The 23881-nt window shown below is 44.1% G+C and overlaps 1 protein-coding gene across 1 annotated transcript in view; it reads right to left on the minus strand.

The window, feature by feature from the left end:
- The window catches only part of LAMA4 (laminin subunit alpha 4), a 583946-nt gene that overhangs the window by 438347 nt on the left and 121718 nt on the right, over positions 1-23881 (minus strand). Inside the window, exon 4 of the mRNA XM_086926829.1 lies at positions 23787-23867. Coding sequence (XP_086782955.1) covers positions 23787-23867 — 81 coding nt within the window. The remainder of the gene's footprint in view (positions 1-23786; positions 23868-23881) is intronic.

Raw genomic sequence — 23881 nt, forward strand, 5'->3', positions numbered from 1 at the left:
TCGGGTGGAAGGGTGATGCGTGCCGGAATCTGTCTAGACCTATATGGTTGTTCGTATGGTAGATTTGGTTGCTGGGACTTTGCAGTGAACTGTTTAAGTTGTGTGGGTTTCTGTGTTGATTTATGTGGTCCTTTTTGAGATGGTACGTGAATGCTCGCCGGTTGCGCATTAGCTGATTGGGTGTTTGTATTAGAGGTAAGTGATGTAGTGTTAGACGTTGAAGGTTTGTTTACAGCTGTTGTGCTTTTGCTTTGAGGATTCTGTTTTGGGAGAGTTGTTGGGGTAGATATAGGTTTCTTTACTGTGGCTGCCTTAGGATGGGTGGCAATCGTGGGAGCCAAGGGAGCTAGGGTGGTAGTGGGTGGTATAAGATGACTAGTATTATTGATTAATCTTGCCATCTGTTTTTCGATATTGTTTAGGGTTCGCTCTATTGGTGTTAATTGAGTTTTTATAAGGTCCTTAATGATATCTAGTACTTGTGTATTAAGTTCAAGATAATTTGAGTTAGCAGCACCGTGACCCCTGTGGACGTCATCAGACGGAGCAGCTGAAACAGAGGGGTCGTCCGCATTAACCGTTGATGAATAACTTGCGTTATTCCGGTAGTTATTGCAGGGCGTTTTTTTGGACCTTGTGCGCCTTGGTAGAGTTTTTTGCTTAATCTTATTCTTAACTGCTGGTCTTGTGTTGTCTTGGTTAAGAAGAGGATCCTCCCTTATCTCCTTGTCGATTTTTAGTGGAGAAACTGCTACTGGAAGTGGGGACTCAGTTAAAGATTGTGACCCGGTCAGGGTTAACAGGGGAGTTTGGGTGATTTGGGTGGGACTGATCACCAGAGTAGGTGTTTTTTCAAGGTCATCCAGGGTGTCTTCTCCAAGTGATAGGTGAGTGACAGATAGATCAACACTCGTTGGAATGGTGTGGAGTTCAGCACGGGTTTCTCGCAATAATGGGACATTTGTTTCCTGTTGAGTGGGTGTTTTAGCTAGGGCCAAAAGGCCCATTGAGGATCTTCGTGCTGCTGCCAGGTCCTGGGAGACACGTCTTTCTAGGAGTACGATCCCCTGATTGATCGCGTCATTAGCTTTATTGATAAATTGGTCGATCGGCCCAATTATCGGACCCACTCCTTGTGCCGTCTTGTTTCTCATTGCCCTGGTTGTCATAGTGGCGATGTAGCACAGATGTAATCTTAGGTATTATGATCAAATCGGGACCAAGATGCGATGTGGATAGCAATGTGTAAGTGGGGATGAAAATGGGTTGGCCCAGACCAGACTTGCCCAGGCTTGAACGGGCTTAAACGGGCCCGCCCTTTGCCCGGGCTTCGCCCCGGGCTACGACCCGCGCGTGTCCCGCGATGCGCGTTGTAGCCCTTGCTTATGAGAGAGCCTGAGGAGAGGGCGGGGCACTGGGAGGGGGCGCGGCACCCTCGGGAAGAGGAAACAGCTGATGTCAATAGCGCTGTACCTCGCAGTCCCGGAGCCGCGCCTCTCGCCTCCTCTGCGGCCTCGCTGTTCTTTGCTCCTTCCTCGGCGGCAATTGGTAAGAGTTCTGCTATTCCAGTAGCAAGTGGCAGGTAGGCTGACGATTACTGGCAATACCTCTGTATGCGAGCGGCTCCCGCGAAGCGGGGGCCGCGAGAGGTTATGAAGTCCTGGGGGCGGGGCACTGGGAGGGGGCGCGGCACCCTCGGGAAGAGGAAACAGCTGATGTCAATAGCGCTGTACCTCGCAGTCCCGGAGCCGTGCCTCTCGCCTCCTCTGCGGCCTCGCTGTTCTTTGCTCCTTCCTCGGCGGCAATTGGTAAGAGTTCTGCTACTCCAGTAGCAAGTGGCAGGTAGGCTGACGATTACTGGCAATACCTCTGTATGCGAGCGGCTCCCGCGAAGCGGGGGCCGCGAGAGGTTATGAAGTCCTGGGGGCGGGGCACTGGGAGGAGGCGCGGCACCCTCGGGAAGAGGAAACAGCTGATGTCAATAGCGCTGTACCTCGCAGTCCCGGAGCCACGCCTCTCGCCTCCTCTGCGGCCTCGCTGTTCTTTGCTCCTTCCTCGGCGGCAATTGGTAAGAGTTCTGCTACTCCAGTAGCAAGTGGCAGGTAGGCTGACGATTACTGGCAATACCTCTGTATGCGAGCGGCTCCCGCGAAGCGGGGGCCGCGAGAGGTTATGAAGTCCTGGGGGCGGGGCACTGGGAGGGGGCGCGGCACCCTCGGGAAGAGGAAACAGCTGATGTCAATAGCGCTGTACCTCGCATTCCCGGAGCCGCGCCTCTCGCCTCCTCTGCGGCCTCGCTGTTCTTTGCTCCTTCCTCGGCGGCAATTGGTAAGAGTTCTGCTACTCCAGTAGCAAGTGGCAGGTAGGCTGACGATTACTGGCAATACCTCTGTATGCGAGCGGCACCTTCAGTAGTGAAGAGTAGGGACAGAGGTTATGGTACTGCCAGTGTCCCAGAAATATGTCATAGGGAGGCCATTTATTTTTACCTCAGATACTCAGTAAGTTGGTCAGATGGTAGTCTATAGTATATTGATATACGAGTGGAGGAGATTTGCATTGTGAACAGTAGACAAACTAAGGGCCCAATTTAATATTTGGGTGCTGGGCCATCCTCCACAAAGATAATGAAGTAAATTACTCCTTTACCCTGAAGGCGGTCGCAAAATACAATTTTCAAGTGCTGATCTGGCTGGTGGACATTTGAAGCATTTTAAAAGGAACTGCTGTCTAGGTGGTTCCAACCAATTTATTGTAACTTTGCAGTACAGCTCCATCAAACGTGACAGACCCATAGGGCAAACAAAAAAAAACCAAAGTTTCAAAAGCTAAACCCAAAGAGGTATTTTGTATTTGAAAATAAAAATAGCAACATCCTCCCTTGCCATGGGAATATCTCCCTTGGCAAGGGGACCTTTTGCAGTTTTCACAGCCCCTTACCACCAGGGTTTTCCTGGCGGTGACAGACAGTGAAAACTGACCTCCATGTCCTCCCATCTAAATTAGGTGGATGGATATACATGTCAACCACCGATGGCCTGTCGAAGGGGTGTAACCACGGCGGAGACAGAGTAGTCCTCATTGTTGTTACACCAAAGGCCCACTCGTACCTAAATCAGGTGGGCAGAAAATTGTGTTGGCAGAAAGGGTACTCTGTCACCACTGCGATGGAGTACTCTTTTCCCCAACATATAAATCAGACACTAAGGGCCAGATGTAGGTAAATTTTATTTTCCGACCTCTTAAATACCGAGTCATACCGACTCGGTATTTCAGAGGTCGGAAAATAAAAGTACCGAGATGTAGGTAAATGCAGATGTGCAATTACCGATTCGGAAACAGTCGGTATTTTCCGATGCGGGAAATACCGACCAGTTAATGCCCATTCATTCCTATGGGCTTTGAAGCCCATAGGATTGATTGGGCATTTACCGGTCGGTATTTACCACATCGGAAAATACCGACTGTCACAAGGGTGCAGGGGGTGTCACTTTGACACCCTCTGGCACCCCCAAAAGAGGCTCGGGTGCCATGTGGCAGGCATACCTGCCCTAAGGGCAGGTCTGCCTGTCATATGGCATAGGTGTGCATGCACACATGTGCATGCACACCAGAAACGGTATTTTACCATCAAGTAGTATTTGGTGGTAAAATACCGATTTTGTACTGCTTGTGGGACTCAGAAGAGTCCCACCTACATACCAATTTACCGGAATCCGTAATGATACCGACTCGGTATTTTACATACTCGGTAAATTTACTTATCGGTAAATTTACCGAGTCTGTAAAATACAGGGACCTACATGTCAAATTGCTCTTACCGGATCGGTAACGGCCGAATTCGGCCGTTACCACCCGGTAAACGCCTACCTACATCTGGCCCTAAGTTTGATTGTTCAGCACCTGCATGGATCAGAGAATAAAGAAAAGTGGCCCAAAATCATGTGGCCATCTTGACAGGCATGCAGAATGGTGAAGAGTTAATAAGGTGGGCAGCCCATTGTAAGGGAGTCAGTTAGGGCAGAGGCAGGGAATGACAGAGTGCATGGAGTGAACTGATCCAGGAAGGGGAAAAGTATCTGAGTGATGCGGATACAGAATCATGGCCTGTGAGTATTAGAAGATGCAGCACGAGAATGGAGATCGAGGGAGGTGGACTTGTAGATTTACTCATATATTAGGTGACATTGTTAGATTAAATGAGAGACAGATAAAGAAAAGCAGAAGCATCTTGTAGTCCTCTTATCTGTCATTCGCATTTGTGTTCAAACCTTTTGAGCCCCCTCCAAATGCAGCCATATAAAAGCCCCTAAAAGCCTCTGTGGAAATATCAAACATCCTTGAAGCCTTTTTTACGCCTTGCCAAAAGCAGGGCGAGCAACGAAATTCGTTTTATTTATTAAATTGCTTACTTACCTCCAATTATCCATATTCTGGTTTTTAGCACCCGCCAGACCTTTCTGCCCCCCGGAACTCCCTCCACGGGCCGTGGCTGTCAGGGAGTCTATGGGATACATACATTATGACACCAGGCTGATCTAAACACCACTTGTTAGGATTTAGGGCTGACTTTGGAGACTAGCAGTACTACACTGAAAAAGAGGAGCATTCCTCAACGGATGTATGGCGTTAAAACGCATACTTTTACATCGCATACCATTACAACACGATTTTTACAGCGCAGGATCCTTTACAATGAATGCCTTTACAACGCATGTCATTACATAGCAGATGCTATTACAACGCATGCCATTACAACGTAAGTATAGGTAAGTATATATTTTTTTTAATTGTAAATAATAAATATTTAATTAATTTAATTTATTTAAAGTAGTTTTTTTAAAAACTGAACCCTTAAAATACCCCTGTACCCCTGTACCCAAAACCTATCCCTAATCCCTAAAGCTACCCCTGTACCCCATAACCCAAACCTAGCCCTGAACCCTAAAAATACCCCTGTACCCCAAAACCCAAACCTAGCCCTGAACCCTAAAAATACCCCTGTACCCCATAACCCAAACCTAGCCCTGGACCCTAAAAATACCCCTGTACCCCATAACCCAAACCTAGCCCTGAACCCTAAAAATACCCCTGTACCCCATAACCCAAACCTAGCCCTGAATCCTAAAAATACCCCTGTACCCCAAAACCCAAACCTAGCTCTGAACCCTAAAAATACCCCTGTACTCCATAACCCAAACCTAGCCCTGAACCCTAAAAATACCCCTGTACCCCAAAACCCAAACATAGCCCTGAACCCTAAAAATACCCCTGTACCCCATAACCCAAACCTAGCCCTGAACCCTAAAAATACCCCTGTACCCCATAACCCAAACCTAGCCCTGAACCCTAAAAATACCCCTGTACCCCGAAACTCAAATTAAATAAATGTTTTAAAAAAGATTAACTTACCTATACTTACATTGTAATGGCATGCGTTGTAATAGCATCTGCTATGTAATATCATGCGTTGTAAAGGCATGCGTTGTAAAGGATCCTGCGTTGTAGTCGTTGAGTTGTAACAGTAGTCCGTTGTAACAGTTGCGTTGTAACTGTTGTTTCCCTTCCTCAACATATAGGTTCTTTCTCCAATCTAAGACCGTCAGGGCACAAATAATCAACAGCGATTCCAGATGATAACCTCACAAGAGTAAGTGGAACCTTCAAACAACACGTAGATTAAACACACCCATGGTCTAGAAGCAACTGTTTAAGCGAATGAAGATCTTGGAACAACTGAATACCATCATTACCCTTCTGCCATTATTGAACATTGAGTGGTTACAGATGCTACCGGTGTGCCTTTCACATTGCCAGGGATTAATTTCAGCCATTCGCAAGGCAACTCGTACTGCAATGCAACGAGTTTAAGAATTGTTTTTGGCTGGAAGCAACAATTGGCAAAGCGAACTTAAGCACCACCACTGCTAGAACAAATGAACGTTTCATGAGTGAGTTCACCCTCAATTCAAAGGAAAACCAATAGCGTGACAAGGACGAAACTGCATTCACCAACCAACTCTTAGTGCTCGATTTTACATGAAGGTCACATTTGTGCCCAAGGATGAATGATATGTTTCCAAATACATCAAAGGAAACTTACATGTTGTCTCCACATAAAATTAATTATGTCTCCGAACAGAATACAAAGGAGCTCTGAAAATTACATTTTTGCTTCCTGTCCTGGCTTCCATTCCAGCTGGCTTAGTTAGTAATAGGCTTTTGGCAATTTCATACTTGCAGTAATGCCTCCCTTTTGGCCTTTAAACTGCCTACAAATTTGATATTAAAGTTTTAAATATATAATCATTTCTTTTCTCACAAACTGTATGGGAATACCTGTTCACTTCTTCATCTTCTCGTGCATAGAGCACGGCCCATACTACAAGTCTGCAACTTCCCTATCACATTAATTGACAAACCTCTTGATGCAAATACATTTGTATTTATTTATAACATTTGCAATTTTTAGCAGGAGCTGAAACAAAATAAACCAACGAGTCATATGATAGTTAATATAACAACGGCACTCAGCAAATAAGTATGAGATAAAATGTAGTACCGAGCAAAACATTAAAACTAATGAGTGTTTCAAATGAGCATCTACTATTATCATCTTTAAATTTCCAGATTTTAATACTCTGCTTCAGTTCTGAGTGCAATCCTCTTCTCGGAAACATGATGTACGATAATATGTAATTATGAAACAAAAGAGAAATTGGCTTCTGTAGAAGCTATGTTTAACTACACAAATACGTTAATAATAAGCAATAAATGCAAAAGGTATTTAGTTAATTCAAAACCTATTTAAAAACAAATGTTGAGGATCTGAAAGTAATAAGCATGCCTGGGTCCACTATTCACAAAAAATGTGATTTAAAAGCCAGAAAGTCACATTTAAAACCTTGAAACTTTAAAAATCAATGAGGTAATAATTTCCAAAGATAACCTTATCTCATTAAAGATTTGACTTTTGCAATACAGGATAGAGTTTCATAATTGTATCCTTATACATGCACGTTTGCAGTATAACATTATTTTGACTGTTAAATATATCAATTTAAAGTTCTTAGATACTAAATAACTATGACAACAGGGAGGAGCCAAGCCGGCGACCAAGATGGCCGCGTAGAGACTCGGCTTCGCCGACCTCCATTCCCTGAAACCATATCCTGCCACTTATCCTGTACCCAAATGTTACTCCCCGCTTTGGGAGTATGAGCGACGCCCATACGTTCTCCCCCGGATCGCCTCCGTGGTCTAGGTACGGAGCAGTGCCGTCTGTAAGTTTGGGGCCTGGTCTGGCAAGAAGCCGGGACCTCGCGTGATGGGGAGGCCGCCCGCCAGTGGAACAACATCGGGGGCTGCGGACCAGGATAAGTCGATCTGGCCCGAAATCAAAACTAGGTGCCCCGGCATTGTTGTTGTGTCCCGCCGCCTCCGCCTGGACGATTGCGGTGTGTGAGGAGGAGCACGGGTGAGTGTGACCTTCTGCCCGGCTCTGGGAATAGACTGCTGGGCTGTGGGGCGCTGCGGCCACCTCGGACCACACGCGGCAAAAAACAGTGCGGCAGGACTCCCCGTCCCCGGATATAAATGGAACTTGCGCATATATAGCCCCCGAGAGTCTGGTGGTTCTGTCCTGAGGGTCACAGTGCTGTATGAGAGCCAAAGCAATACCGGCTCTGAATGTTAGCTTGCATTGCGCCGAGGTCCTCCGAGCTACTGGTGGTTTGTTCTTGGTGAAGGAGCTGTCGTGTGGGGGCCGGTGAACGATGCTGAGCGCATTGATGGCCTTATGGATATAGGACCCGCTTGGGCTGACTGGAGGGAGCTTCTCTGTGTGCTGTGCGCCACCGGCGCTTGAATTTGGGAGTATCTGCCGAGTGCCCACAGGGAACTCGCTGGTGTTCCGATTTGGGGTGGAAGAGGTTACGCCACGGATGAACCGTGAACCCATATTTGTGGCGCACTATCTGGCTAGACAAAGAATCACAGGATGAATTGCTGACTGGGCATGACTTCGATATAATGCAGCTCTGGAAAGGTGAGGGGCCATCAGATGCGCGAAGTGAGGTAGAGGCCGTGTGCAGTGGAGTGCTCAGTCCTTGTCAAAATCCCTTTATGCTGGAATTGATTTGAACTTTCTGATATACGAGTATACCCCTCGCGTTCCTGTTTAATACCCGGAAGCTGCGAGGTCTGTTAAGAACGCTCCGGACAAGATGATCGGATATGGCCTGAGTTAAGCTTGGGGGGAGGGGGGGGGGGTCATAATCAAATGTTACCTGCTGGAGAACATCAGAGAAGATGAAGTGATCGGTGACACCGACTTCAGGTGTGAGCTCATTCTGATCTGGTCTAGGGACAGCAAGCGACGCAATGGCGGCAAGACCGGAATCGGACAAGCCCCTATCGCGGTCCTCCAAGGGATCCAAGACTGTCCAATCAAACAGACTGGATCGCTATACCTTACCTAAGGGGTCCCCGGTGGAATCAAAGAAGACACCGTCGGTGGGTGAAGAGGTAATATCTGCCCCCATTGAACCAACATTAATGGATCTTATGGCGGCTATTAACGGGGCGCAAGCGTCACTGGACCAGAAGATGGAAGCCCTAGATACCAAACTAAACACTGTTACAATCGAGATGGGGCTACTGCGGACGGACCTTACAAAGACCAACGAAAAGGTCAAATCACTTGAGCTTAAGACTAATAGCCTAATTGCAACAAGAGGTATAGGACCTCAAGGCATCGAGAGTCCTCACGGACCGCAAGCTGGACGAATATGAAGGAAGGGTCAGGCGTAATAATATCCGCATTCTTGGGGTACCCGAGAAAACAGAAGGCCAAACACCAGATCTGTTTGTTGAAACTCTTGTCCTCAACCACCTCAAGCCTAAAGGCCTTAGCAACTTGTTTACAGTTGAACGTGCACATAGAGTCCCGGGGAGTAGGCGGAGGCCGGGAGCGCCCCCTCGTCCCATAATCGCAAGGGTCCTGAATTTTCGGGACAGGGATGCGATTTTACAAGCTGCACAAAGTGGACCCCCCTTGAAGTATGAAAACGCGACCCTCTCCTTTTTCCCAGACTTTACCCAGATGGTTCAGAGACAGCGTCAGAACTTCCTATCAGTGAAGAAGGAACTGAGAGACAAAGGACTAAAATATGCTATGATGTTTCAGGGCCCGTCTCCGAGTAGAGCTAAATGGGAAAGCCTGTTTTTTTGACAATCCTGAGGTGGCAGCAGATTGGTTGGACAGTGTGATTATGACAGAGAAGGAGGGCCAAAACCGGGGGCGAGATGGAAGAAGAATAATAGTGTGAAATGGTGTCAGTGGGTTTAAATAGATCTATGTTATGGTCAAGGAATGGAATGGGTACGTAATGTTCTCCCTTGATTCGCTACGTCTGTAAAGGTGCTGCAATATATTGACCTGAAATGGGGTAGCTGCGATGGAGCAGGGAGCGGGGTGAGGTGGCGGGCAAGTACAGGCCCTCCCTCTATTTTCTACCTCTAGTTAGTTGTAGATTAGTTTTGGGGTGAAAGGGGGCGACAGGCACACTGCTAGTTGGGGATGCGCGTAAGCGGCATGCAGGGGTGCAGGGTGGGGGGTGGGGGGAGGAGAGTTGGGGGGATTTTCATATTATTGTATGTCGCATTATTGGCAATCTGTTTAAATGTTCTTATGTTTTGTATTATCAACGGCATCAGTATTTTGAATTTGATTAGCACGCAGCAGACACCAGAGGATCATTTCTCTTTTTCATATGACGATGGGGGGTAGTGAACTCAAGGTTTTAAGTTGGAATGTGAATGGGTCGGGGGACAAAATCAAGTGCAGTGTGGTTCTTCAATATCTCAGGCGCCATGCGCGGGATGTGGTCTTGCTCCAAGAAACACATTTATTTGGAAATCCATGCATGGCGATGCATAGAATGGGATACAAGTTGGTGGGTCATGCTGGGTTCACATCTGGGTCCAGGGGGGCGGGTATCCTGATTCGAAAGGCGCTCCCCTTGGTGATAGATTCCACGTGGGCGGATGACAGGGGAAGATACGTTGGGATCTCGGGTCGTTGGGAGGGGCATGTTCTTACCCTCTTGTCAGCCTATGTCCCCCTGGGTCTGCAGTCTACCTCATTCTTTGACATGGGAAAACTATTACTCGACCTACCGGTGGGACTCTTGATCATGGGTGGTGATTTCAATGCTGTAGTTTCTGGAGTCTTGGATAGACACCCCCCACGATATACAGGGTGCGCCCAGAGGTGGTTGCCCGATTTTTTAGACGCAATGGGTTTGGTGGACAGTTGGAGACTGTTCCACCCAGACAAGAAGCAATATACATTCCACTTGGGTGTGCATGGTAGCCTCTCCTGGTTGGACTATTGTCTGGTCCCAGTGGCTCAAGCATCTTATATCACTGAAGCGGTTCATCTTGCTAGGGGCATCTCTGACCACTCCCCGCTTTGGCTCTGGTTTTGTATCGCTTCGGAATCAGCAGGTAGGGTTGCCCCTATTAACCCATGGTATATGCGAAACCCCAAAATCCGTAAGGACCTCGTAAAGGCTCTAGACGATTATTTTATAAATAATGAAGGGTCGGTGTCCTCTTTGGTGTCTCTTTGGGAGGCATTTAAAACGGTCATCAGGGCTCAAGCTTTATCATTAATAGCTGGAGCCGAGAAGGAAAGGAATAAAGAGATTGTTGAGGCGGAGACTGAGATTGGTAGGCTGGAGGAGGAATTGGAGCGAGGGGTGACACGAGCTGACTTACATATTTTGAGCCTAAAACAACATGATTATAAATCTTTGGTCACTGATAGGGCCTGAACTCTCGACAGGGAACAGAAAGGAAGACTTTACGATCTTGGAGATAAGGCGGGGAAACTAATCGCTTGGTTGGACAAAAGAGATAGGTCCGGGCGTGTCGTCCCAGAACTTGATACAGATGAAGGGGAGTTGCTTACTGACCCCCAGAGTATTGTCGATAGCTTTGCGGCGTATGTTCAAACTGTCTATGCCTTGACTCGGATCGACCGGAGGAGGACTCCCATTTACTGCTTCATTATATAGGGCTCCTTACTTTGTCCAAGGAGGATAGTGATTTTATCGATAGTTCCCTGACAGTTGCTGAAAAAGCTCAAGCCATTCGCTCGTTGAATTCGGGCAAGGCGCTGGTACCTAACAGGCTTCCAATCGAGCTGTATAAGCTCAGACCAGATAGGATAGCTCATTACCTTAAGGGTATGTTTGTTGAGGCCCGGGATGGGAGGAATCCTGCCTAGGGACCAGAGAGTGGCGTCGGTGGTGGTAATCCATAAAGAAGGTAAGCCAAAGACTAAATGTGCATCTTATAGACCTATTTCTTTATTAAATGCAGAGCCCAAAATATTGGCCAAGATTCGATCTAATAGACTGGTAAAAGTGTTTAGTGGTCTGATCCACCCGGACCAGTCAGGTTTTATTCCAATCAATCAATGTCATGGTTGAGATTCCGGAAGGTTGACTTTTTAGTAGGGTTGCGCAATTTGAGAGAACTACATATCCCAGAAAGCTTAGCAAAGGGGAGGCGTCAGCTTCCATAAAGGTACCTGATTGCTGGTGGGCCGTGTACGTGATTTTGACCAGTAATTGGAGTTGGAACTGGTGTGTATCCCGCGTTGGTGGCGTTTCTGCCATGGCGGAGTTCTCAACCGAGGAAAGGAGGGCGTACGGCGGCTGTCGTGTGCCTCTGCAGGATTGTAGTGTTTTGAAGTTGCATTTCCGGCGTGCTGGCTAGGAGTGAAGCGGCTGTGAAGTCAAGCAGCTCTTCGAGCTCGCCAGTGTTTTCTCGGCTGAGAGAATGAAGGTGTGGGAAGCGGCGGCTTCCCTCTGTAGCGTTCAACGGCTGTTGAGCGCTGTTCTAGCACCGGCTGGTGTTAGCGGAGTCCTTTGAAGCGGAAAAGTTTGGACGACATCTGCTGTTACCGGATTCCGTGAGTTCAGAGTGAAATACGAACTGGGGAGCTTGCAAGCATAATTAAAGACGCATTCTAGTGCTTTGGACTTGCTAAACCATTTGGATTATAAACAATTGGATTTATGATATTGGAACCTTGTGGTATCAAGACTGTGTTTTTTGCTTGAGATCATTTTTGGAACTAATCAGAGGAGAATCGGATTGTTTTTTGGTGCACAATTTATTCTTATTTTGGATTGAAGGAAATACACTTTTGGGTAATTTCTGTTGGTACTACCCAGGAAGGCTGGAAGGTGTGTGTGAAAGTAGTGAACATTGGAGAAGTGTTTGGGACGATTGGATACATTTTTGAATGCTGACCTTCTTCCTTGCATTTCAGATGAGTGTGTCACAGTGGATTAAGGTTTATGCACTACCTACCAAGAGGGAGAAGAGGAAATTGTAGCTAGTACCCGTGGTAGGTGGTGTCCTAGCGAGAATACTTGAGAGTAGTTAGCATTGATATGTTATTAATGCTTGTGTTTTCTTTTGTTGTTTCTCATTACAGCCTACCGTCCTGTTCCAGCCCCTTCCTGGTTTCTTATTTTCCCTCACCTGATTACTTTATGCTCAGTGTAATTTGAATTCTGAGCATAGGGCAGTCTGGAGGTGGACCCCATATAGCAGCGCCTGATCCTGAGAATACGTGGTCGTGACAATCAATCAATCAAAAAATGTAAAGAGCGCGCTACTCACCCTTTAGGGTTTCAAGGCGCTGAGGGAGGTGCTTCCTGAATCTGAAGTGGTCCTGGGTCAGTCGTAGGTGGGTGGGGAGGGAGTTCCAGGTCTTTGCTGCCGGGTAGGAGAATGATCTTCCTCCGGTGCTGGCTCTGCGGATCCATGGGATGATAGCGAGGGCGAGGTTGGTGGAGCGGAGCTGGCGGGTGGGGGTGTAGAACGTGAGTCGGCTGTTGAGGTATTCCGGGCCTATGTTGTGGAGTGCTTTGTGTGCGTGGGTGAGCAATCTGAACGTGATCCTTTTGCTGACAGGCCTTGAACCTACGCAGGTTTCATGGCATGATAGCCAGAGCTCATACTCTGCAGGAACCAGCCGTGATCGCTTCCCTTGATGCAACCATGGCCTTTGATACCGTAGAATGGTCCTATTTGCGGGCCGTCCTGACTAAATTTGGATTCAGACCCAATTTTATTGGCTAGGTGCGTTTATTATACGCTGAGCCGCTCGCCCAGATAGTGGTTAATGGCCGAGTCTCTGCACCCTTTCATTTAGGTCGGGGCACTTGTTAGGGCAGCCCCCTCTCCCCTCTCCTTTTTTCATTGGCCTTAGAACACCTGGCGGCTTGGATCCGCTGAAAACCATCATTTCGGGGAATACGATGGTCCCCTGAATAGGAAGATCGGATCTCCTTATATGGGGATGATATTCTGCTCTACCTGGCCTCCCCTCGGAAGTCCCTCATGGTGGTGTGCGATGTTCTAGCCTCCTTCGGTAAAAACTCCGGACTCTCCATTAATTGGGGAAAGTCTCTGTTATATATCCTCAGGGGGGAGGCTCCGGTTCCTCCTAGAAACTGTCCCATCCAGATCAATACGAGTGGATTCAAATACCTGGGTATTTTTGTTTCTTTGGACCCGACAGCTAGATATGTTGAAAATCTTCTTCCCCCGTTGCGGAGGCTTAGGAGTGACTCCGCTCATTGGCAAAGGCTTCCGATCTCTTTGTTGGTCCGAGCAGCCCTCTTCAAGATGATGTCTCTTCCTTGCTTCCTTTATGCCCTTCAGAATACTTTAGATGTAGTGCCCGCTGGTTATTTCTGCGAGATAGAGGGGCTACAACGTAGGCTGTTATGGGAGGGGAGGCCCCGTATTGCTCTAGCAAGCTGACGCTCCCATGGTATGATTGAGGTATTGCCCTCCCAGATATCAAGCGTTATTATTGGGCCTCCCAGTTGGCTGCAATTAACCATGGAACATATGGGCCCGTAGCCGATCCCGGATACGCTATGGACAAGTGGCTCCTCCCGGGGGGTAGTTATAGCAGGGCACTGTATTCTAAGCCCGTGGAGCTTGGTCTGACAGGACCAACTAAATATGCAGGGAAAATCTGGCACGATGCCACAAGTTCTTTGGAGTGGAAGGACAAGCTGACACTAGCTACCCCACTTTTTGATTAGGAATGATTGGGTAAGCTTTGGAACACAAAGGGATTTGATAAATGGGAGCTGATAGGGATTTCAACTATTAAGGACATGTGGGGAAAGGGGCTTAGGATTAAATCATTTTAAGAAATGCAGGATGAATTTGAGCTTTCATGTTCTGAATATTTCCGCTATGTGCAAATCCGACATTTGTTACAGGCGGCCCTGCCTGTGGAGGTGGATATACCGGAGGCATCACCCCTTGAGGATAGAATCTTAGATGGTCATCTCCCCGAAAAAACGATCTCCCTGATCTATATGAAACTAATCAATAATAGGGCGGATCTACTTAGGGAACTGAGGGATAAGTGGACACGAGACGGAATAGAATTGGATGATGAAGACTGTCATTCAACTGTGTCCTCCCCGAAAGTGGTCGCTATTCCTGCAAGATTGCGGCTGGTACAGTTAAAAATACTACACAGGGTCTATGTCACCGGCCCTCGCCTTGTACAGATGGGGTTATTGGAAGTTGGACTATGTAGGCGTAAGTGTGGTCTAGTTGGTACATTCTCCCATATTATCTGGGAGTACCGATATATAGCCGAGTATTGCGGTAAGATTCATAACACTATTCGAGAGGTCACGGGTGTCTCCTTACTACCGGAGGCGCGAAGATGCCTTCTTAATATATGGGAACCTACTGATCTTAACTCTGCACAGACACAGTGGACCACACTGGGCTATATGATAGCGAAGAGAAATATTGCCCAACAGTGGGGTGCCGAGTTGCCTCCCACCCTTGAAAACTGGAAAAATGACTTAGACTGGAGTATGTTTCGAGAAAAAACTGTGTACATGGCGAGAGGATGTCCCCAAAAATGGGCCTCAATTTGGGATCAGTGGAATAAGTATAGAGGAGATATTTGTGTACCACCTAAAGATTCTGTTTTTGATATTCCCCCATCCCAGTGAAGTTTTTGATAAGTATGTACTTTGGTTCTGCTCCCCCCCTCCTCTAAAGATGTACTGCAGATTCTAACATGATTCTTCTGTATTGTGTCTTTATTGTTTGATGCCTTGACTCAATAAAAAGAATTAAAAAAAAAAAACGATGACAAAAAAATAAACATTGTTCTGTCTTAAGGTTTGAATATTTTCAATTATGCAGGAATTCCTTACATAATTCTTCTACTTCTTATGCAGACATTGACTCTGTCATGCGTCTAACATCAGGGGCATGGCTTATTTCCCATGTCTTTTAATTTCCTAAAAGGAAAACGGGCTGCATTTAAAAAAGACCACTGCCTGCTTCTAAAAAAAAATTGGTTGACAGTCACAAAGGTGAAGGTGCCCCATGGTGGACATCTTCCCATTTGTAAATGGTTACCACCGCTTTTGATTTGGTAACAAAAAGTTCATGTTTTGCTACCAGATTTTTGCTTCAAAACATTAATAATATATGCTATAGAATCTGTATTTGAAAGGGGCACCCTTTACACACCCCTTCCAAATACGGATTCTTTATTCATTCTAAAACATTAAGTGTGATTCAGTAACATGTTACCAAATCACAGAATGGGGTTGGCACATTTACAAAAGCCATTTTGCGAACACCAAGTCTCAAATTTCACATTTGCGACCATAAAATCGTTTGATACATCAGATCCCTAATGAGGTGTTGAGAATTGACCATAGTACTCAAAACTGGGTTCGAAGCACCCCCTGTTGAGCCTAGCATAATTGGACATCACACTCCACTTGTGCCCTCTAGAACTGGAATTACATCCCAAGTGAGGCATTCGGGGAATACTAATACTCAAACATTCAGAACTAATAGTCTGAGATGCAAAGCCCATTTGCAGTTGCAAACCTTGTGATTTGCAAAATCTTGAATAAAACACATGTAAATCGTACAACACAACTACCCATAGACAAACAAAACTTTGGTATTCGAGCCCTAATACTCCAGTTTTTGCATATTTTAGTTAAACATATGTTAAAAAACAGATTTATGAATTGGGACCTTCATTTTTAATACAACCACTCATTATTTTATGTTGGTGTTTCTGAGACTCGCTCACAGTTGCTTTTCTTAAAAGGAGACACCACTAAACAGACCTTTGTTAACATGTCCATACAAAGGATCAAACGCAATTCTACTTTGTATAGGAAAAGTGACAGCTGTTCAGCATACAAAGCTACATTTAACATGACATTTCCATAGACACTGCCAAGCTCACTAGCCTTTTAATTGTCTCCATTTGCTAGTGTTTATGAGCCTGGCAGTTTTGAAGAACAGTATGCCAAATATATGCCTCAAAATAGGTTGAGCCTAGTTTGACTCTTCCACCGCCCACAGAGCGCATGATTTTTAAATATAATTTGTATCTATTGCCTGGATCACTAAACAACAGTACACACACATTTCCCAAGCCTTATTCCTTCAGCTGCATTGCTTTATTTGGAGTGTTCTTTGAAATGCAACTTTTCATGCTTAGCTTTCAAGTTTGCATGCACGCAAAAGAACAAGAGAAGTGGCTGAAATGTGTTTGATGTAAAACTGCAGATTTTTATTATGAGAGTGTATTACTGAAATGTCCAGATTCCGATTATTAACCCCTTCCATGCGTCCCGGAAGTCTGGCGTCACGGTGGGCGTGTGCGGAGGACGGGCCCCGGCTGTCCGAACCTTGCCCACTCATTATTCCGCCAGCACCGCAGCGGAATTCGCTCTGCGGTCAAGCGGTTAAAAATGCAAGGAGGGCACAGTCCTTTCTATTTGTGTTAAATCCATTTGGCCATTCCCCAAATATTCATTTTCTCCCCCATTCTAGATATGTTTGCAGCCATTTCACAAAACCATCTGAGAGTACATGAAACAGTACATTTGTGAATACTCCCCTAAATATTTTTGTGGGAGGGTCAGTATACATGTTTGTTTCAGTATTATGTTTTTACTGTGTTGGTCTCGTATTTTGGTGCTGAATTGCCTCACCTCACCTCCTGGCTACTAAAGAGGCATCCACTCTTTTTTCTTGTGGCTAGTTTAGCTCTTTACTTCGTTGGTGGCATGTATGAAGGACCTGAAGTTGCTCCCTTAATCCGTGCTCACTATGTCAGTGTGCCCCTTATAAGGCTTCATTTAGTGGTGCAGTAATTTTATCTTCGCCACTGCTGACTACTCCTACCAGCCACATGAGAAACAAAGGGAATTACTTGCCGGCCATTTTCTTACTTCAGTGCCGGCCCCCCGGGTAAGCATGATGGTGTCATATCTGGGACAGATGACTCTGCTATTGTAAGCAGGCATGTGCAGGGCAGCACACAATAGATACTGAAAATTCTATAAAGTATTATTCACCAATAGAAACTTTCTTAAATTTAGACTCATGGAATAATAACTAAAATACCTTATTAGCATGAATGTAAAAAGAAACTTCACAGAAACAGGATATCTTCTAAAACCAATTGGAACACAACACAAGCAACCTGTGTACTTATATTTAAGGACCCAGATGCTGGAAGATGTAGACACAGGGTTCCCCCTCTCTCTTCTGAGGAAGAATTATGGTACATTGTGAATTGTAAGTGTGTGACCTTAGCATGAATTTGGCAATAATCTCCTAAAGGATCACCTAGTCATAATTTTCCCAAACCAAAACCCATAAAAGATCCCTTTTGAAATGCCCAATAAGGGGATGAACTCTTATGTTAAAAATAAATAATCTTTACACAGATAGCAAATCAGCAAATAAGGAATGCTTGAAAGATAGACAACGCCTCAAACATGAGATGCTATTATCCAGTAAAAGAATAAAGGATATTGCAAGAATGAAATATTAAATTGTTTCTAGATCCTCTCAGAACAAGGCATCTAATTAAGTGATATTGTCTGTACCTGCAGCACTAACAGCTGGTGATTTCTGTCCCTGTACTTTTGTAAGCAAGATGAAAACAATGAGAAATCTAGAGCAAGTTTGTTTATGTTTTTGTATGATTTCACTCATGCTAAAAGCAAGGGAGGAGTCCAGACAGGCATGTGCAAACCAGCAGCTGCAACAGAAGAGTCTGAAGGAGCGCTGTAGGAGGACAGAACCATTTATTTTCAACCAAACATTCAGGTGATCAACTGCTTATGCTTCTTCAGAACTCACAATTTGGCTAGAGTAAACTAGAGAAATGTTAGAGGCTGACCAGCCACTCAATGCTTCCTTTTCAGGTTTATAACTGTACATTTAGCCAGCAAATGGAGACAGCTGAATTGCTTGCCAGCTCCCAATGTTCCACTCTGGTTGCTAATTGTGCTTACACATTCTTCACCTCATCCTGAGTTGTGTGCTACAGAATAACCCTCCATCTTCGAAAAAGTGGTTTCAGCCGAATATATGATTACGTTCTTTATGCTTTTTTAAATTACCAAGATCATCTTAATTTCAGTCATGATGACCTTCACTGCATTAGTGCCTCCATAAATCTCTAACTGAAGATTTGTGAGGCTACATTCATGGACCACTTTGTCCTACAGGGACTTCAGAGAGCTCTGAGAGCTCATGTTTTCAGCTATCCATTAGAACCCCCTGAATTCCCAATCCTGACAGGCATTATCAAAGCAGGGAATAGGACGCACCTTATGGCCAGAATGTACAGGCCTACTGTGGACCTGTTGCCGTCCCGGGATGCTGGGGTTCACGCTGCATGGGAGCAGGACCTCCGACATCCTATTACGGATGTACAATGGGGTAGTTGCTGCACATAAATACGCTGAATCTCTCCAGGCCACCGCCACGAGCTGCTGCACTTTAAATTTCTTTGGAGGGCTTATAAGACACCTAGCGCACTACATCGATGGACCCATCTCAATCACATTCCTGCCGAAATGCCACTCCCCAGATGCGGACTTTGTACACATTGCATGGACATGTGCTAAAATAATGGGCTACTGGACAACAATATTTGGGGAAATTTCCCGAATGATAGAAATGGTGATTACACCCACCCCATTCATGGCGTTGCTTGGGCACACACATGATCTCCCCAAACCTAAATGACGGTTTGTTGCCATTGCTCTGCTTATCGCCAGACACGAAGTGGCTATTACTTGGGGTAGTAAATGCATGCCTACAGTACACTCCTGGCTGCACAGTATGACATATTGCAAAACTAACAGTGACACTTATGCACATTTACAACCACTGCTAGGCCCCTTGACATATGGCAACCATTCCATTCCTATCTGTGAGAATCTCGGGACACTGGTGGCACTTCAGAACTGGCACGTCACACTCCTGAATTGGACGAGAAGGAAGAGGGTACACATGGGACAGCTGGGACAGCTGGGACATAGCAGGTTTTTGTAACCTTAATATGTATGCTTTCTGCTCCCTGTAATACAGATGCCTTGTACCTAATGTTAACCTTGTATACAGATGTCTGCTATTTGACTTGTATTTACCTTTAATGGGTCATATCCTATACTGCACTGTAACCAAGTTTGCAATTTGTGCAAAATCAATAAAAAGAATTAAAAAAAAAAGAAAAAAACTGAAGTTATGAGAAAAAAACTGAACCATAAATAGTTAAATATCACCCATGAATCTATGGTTGAAAATATGAGATATAAATTATTCATCACTTCAATAATATTTAAATATATTCTAAGATGCATAGTTTGTGCTACTGAGTTTGTTTCCTAAATTGTTAATAGCATTTTGTTTTAAATATTACTAGACTTTTAGTTCAACTATAAACCCAAATGGCTCTTACATTTATTAGAAAACAGCACATGTAATACATTTCATTCTTCATTTGAATTTAAATAATATTTTCTTCTTTCTGTGAACATGTAAGAACAATCCTACTATTTAAAAAAAAAAGTTAATTGAATTATTGAATTCATCTTTGAATAGATAGTGCACCACCCATGTGATGCATTTAAATAAAGGTACCGAAATCCAGCAGAATTATCAAAGGATTTCCAATAACTGTTTAGATAATTACATTTCCCTTTAATCAGAATATCTCTGAGACTTGCCCAATTCACTTTCATACAAGTAGCTACAATACATGGGTACACCCCTGCCCTTACACATTAGCTGTACAATCTATATGTTACAAATGTAAACAACCACCAAATTCAATGTGCACCGACTAAACGTTACTGTGTGTGATCCTCCTCTTCTTAGGATTGAGCTGATCCTCAGAGTTATTCTTTCCTAACTCCACTATTGAAACAGACACCATTGTGCCCTTTGCTTTGCAATGTTTTCCTCCCTATAAATGTTGTATCACAGATTTGTATCATCATCTCTACCACTGCCACTCTAGTAAAATGCCCTTCAAATGTCCTTTAGTTTAACATAATCCACATGTGTTCACTTACCAAATCTATTTCCTAAGACTATACTCTACTTCCATTCAGCATAATTCATAGTTTAGCCAACTCCAGGTCCTGCACTACATCTCCACACCAGCCCTGTCACACTCCGACCCTACTCTGTTGAGTTAAGGGCTTCTCATCTTGTTAGTCATGACATTCAGCCTAACATCTTCACCTACTATAATGCAAATGGCATTATTTCATACATACATATATGTGATATTTCATACAATAAGTGTTTTTTATTGTAGTTTATTGTTTTGTGTGCGCCAACTTTACTCCAGGTGTCGTCCCTTTATTTTACTGTGGCACTGCCCTTGCAAAAAAAGAGGGAACAAGAATCTCTTACTGTAGAGTTGATGGGGGATTATTTAAACTTTGGTATTCCTGACAGGGGGCTTTTGAAGATACTATCAGAAATCTAATGTAGCCCTCCGCCTTATTATAATGAAATGGTCAGAAAACCAGGAAACTCACCAGTGACTAGAAGAAGTTCACCCCAGAGATTAATTCACAAAACAATTTTTTTATTTTTCAAATATATATATTTCAACCTAGTTCATTAGAGGACAGACAATGCTGTAACCTATCAGCTGCACACATTTCATTTCCTCCACCCCTTGAGGGACAATGGGCTTTGAGTGAAATCACTAATGGGCATATTTTCTAGATGCTGGGCACCACTGGAGAGACTCACTCACAAGAGAAGTCAAAACAGTTGAATTAGTCTCAACAAATTATTCTTTAACATAGCCCAACCCACTGCTGATTTGCAAAACGGGATGACCCAGATGCCCTGTATCCAAAACTGGTGGACATTTACAAGTGTTTGAGAAAATAAGGACAGAATTACTACTCTGGCAAATGTTTGATCGCTGCAGGTACCCCTATTGTCTCTCTTTCTCTCTCTCTCTCTCTTTCTCTCGCTCTCTCTCTCTCTCACACACACACACATGGGCGCACATACTCACACACGCACATTCCGCACACATCATCAGTTACTCCAAACAGATTTCATATAAATTAGCAGATCATCACTCTTTCTAGCAATATCTAGGCCGACAACAGTCTGGTGGTAATGTAGGAGCCTCCCACAGATATCATGCACATTACTGGCCTAGAAACATTCACTGTTATAGCCACCATATTCCTGAGTACAAGAAGAAATGTGGGGGGAAAAAACGTTGTCACATAATAGAAACACAGCAAACGCTACAATGACAGCGGTCGGAATGATTGGCCACTGCATCATGGTCCTACATTGTTCTTTGCTATATATTTTTAAATGCAGGAAAATCCATAGCAAGGTGTACATGTGCCACATTTAATAATTCGTACAGTGTAGAAATAAAATAGCAATTGGACAGGGGCCGCTACTACTTCTGTGAGCATGTTATGAATTGGAACATTTTTTCCAGGCAAAGTAGTTGCTTGCATAGGTACGAAATGTCTGGAATTGCATGATCTGATTACCACAATCAATGAGCTGGTGCTCCACAGCAGCATTGCTTAAGTTGGAAGAAACAGAGGTCTGCAGAGGAGTTTAACATTGACCAGGAACGATAAAATGTATGTTAGGGACAATGTGGCACCTTTCCTAAGTAATGCATTAAAAAAGATAGGCAGAGTACAGTAAGTGTCTTCAAAATGGCACATTGCTATAGAACATGGTAGTAAAAAACGTTATACTTCAAGAAGAAGGGACATGGAAATGCACCATGTAGGTAATTGCTTTTGTATCTATATCTACATTTCCCTGCGGTAACTAATATGGAGTGTTTTGGGATTGCCATTTCACAAGATTTTTAGATTCGGTTGGCATCTCAAGCAATACATTTTGGGATGTTTGTATTGTTATAGATTACGTTGTGATTTATTTGAGTATTGTGTTTGCATTTGTCATTTCTGATAGTGTGAAGTTTATAATTTGAGAGTCATCTGGAATTTTAGAAAATGTGTGATGTATTACACAGATAGATTAAGGGTTTGCTAGATGGGTTATTCCATCACAAATGTGACAGATAACTTGTCAGCCTTACTAGAAGTGCATTATACCCAAAGTCAGACAGGGTATCTGTCAGCTTTGTGATGGAGTAACATTTCTGCCAAACTCTAAATCAGGGGTAGTTACAAGGAAAGGGTAAACCCAAACAAGCCACTATGACCTGGGTATGAGACAGTACAGAATAGAATTTGTCCCAGTAGAACAATTCTTAGCAAAAAACACAGTCGGGAACACAGTAAGCATAAGTACACTAATACGTTGTAAATGTTAAGTCCAATGTTATTTAATCAAATTGAACATAGCAAATGCTTATGAGTCAGTAAATAAATCAAAGAATATGCCAAAAACAAGTGCCCCACATGGGGGGAAAGAAAACTAGGGGTAAGAGATATTGTGCATCAAGTGAGGGTTGAAAAAGTGTAAAGGAAAGATAGTGACATTATACTCATCACACAATTATTTGCATTGAAGAACAGCTTATCCTTAAACCTCACAATTAAAAGGATGAAGAATGCATAGCAATGATTGAAAGTACACTATCACAGTGAAAAATCGCTGTTGCTCAAACTGGCATGTGACAATTACAAAGACGACGTTTCGACACCTGGATAAATGAAGGTTGCTTAATCTCTTACGGGGGATTAATTCTATACTGTACAAACTCTAAATCAGGTCCTTAAATTTTGGATCATTTCTCCAAAATTTCCCAAACAGTCCCTTTATTTTTATCGTTTTTGAAACTCTGCTATTCTATAATGCTGCTCTCAATGAAAACATTACCACAAATCCCTCTTACTTTTGCATGTTTCTCACATTTGTTTGAAAGCTATCCTACAGAACCAGGACTGCTTGCTCAACTTGATCTGTGAAATCGTCACAAGATTGCATTGACTATACTGTATTATTTCATGTATAGAGAGCATAGCAGCCCCTTCAGGTTCCTCATTATATATCCATTTTGTTTAGTTTGTTGTTTCTAACCAAAATGCAAGACGTGTAGATGAAATTGAAAAAAAAGGTAAAAACAACAATTAATGTACAAATCAGTAAATTGATCTCATACGTTATGGAAGACAGAAACGTTATTATAGAGAGAACACCTTATCTTTGGGTTTTTCTGCTGAATCTTATTGGAGAGTATCCCTTTTCAAAGATGTTCTAAATTTTACGAAATAATGTAATTAAGTGAATTCACTTCATACCGAATATCTTTGGTAGTATTGAATTGGCTAACTGTTAGTGACATAAAATAATCCATTTCACTCAATTGATGCTTTTACTAAATTGAATCCACTTACCTTTCGCAGTTGGGTCCAGCGTAATTTCCTTTGCAAATGCAGCGTACAGTACCGCTTTTTCGATTACATGAGACAGCAAAGCTAAAATGATATTT

This window comes from Lissotriton vulgaris, chromosome 6 (genome assembly GCF_964263255.1).
Source record: "Lissotriton vulgaris chromosome 6, aLisVul1.2, whole genome shotgun sequence".
Classification (NCBI taxonomy): domain Eukaryota; kingdom Metazoa; phylum Chordata; class Amphibia; order Caudata; family Salamandridae; genus Lissotriton; species Lissotriton vulgaris.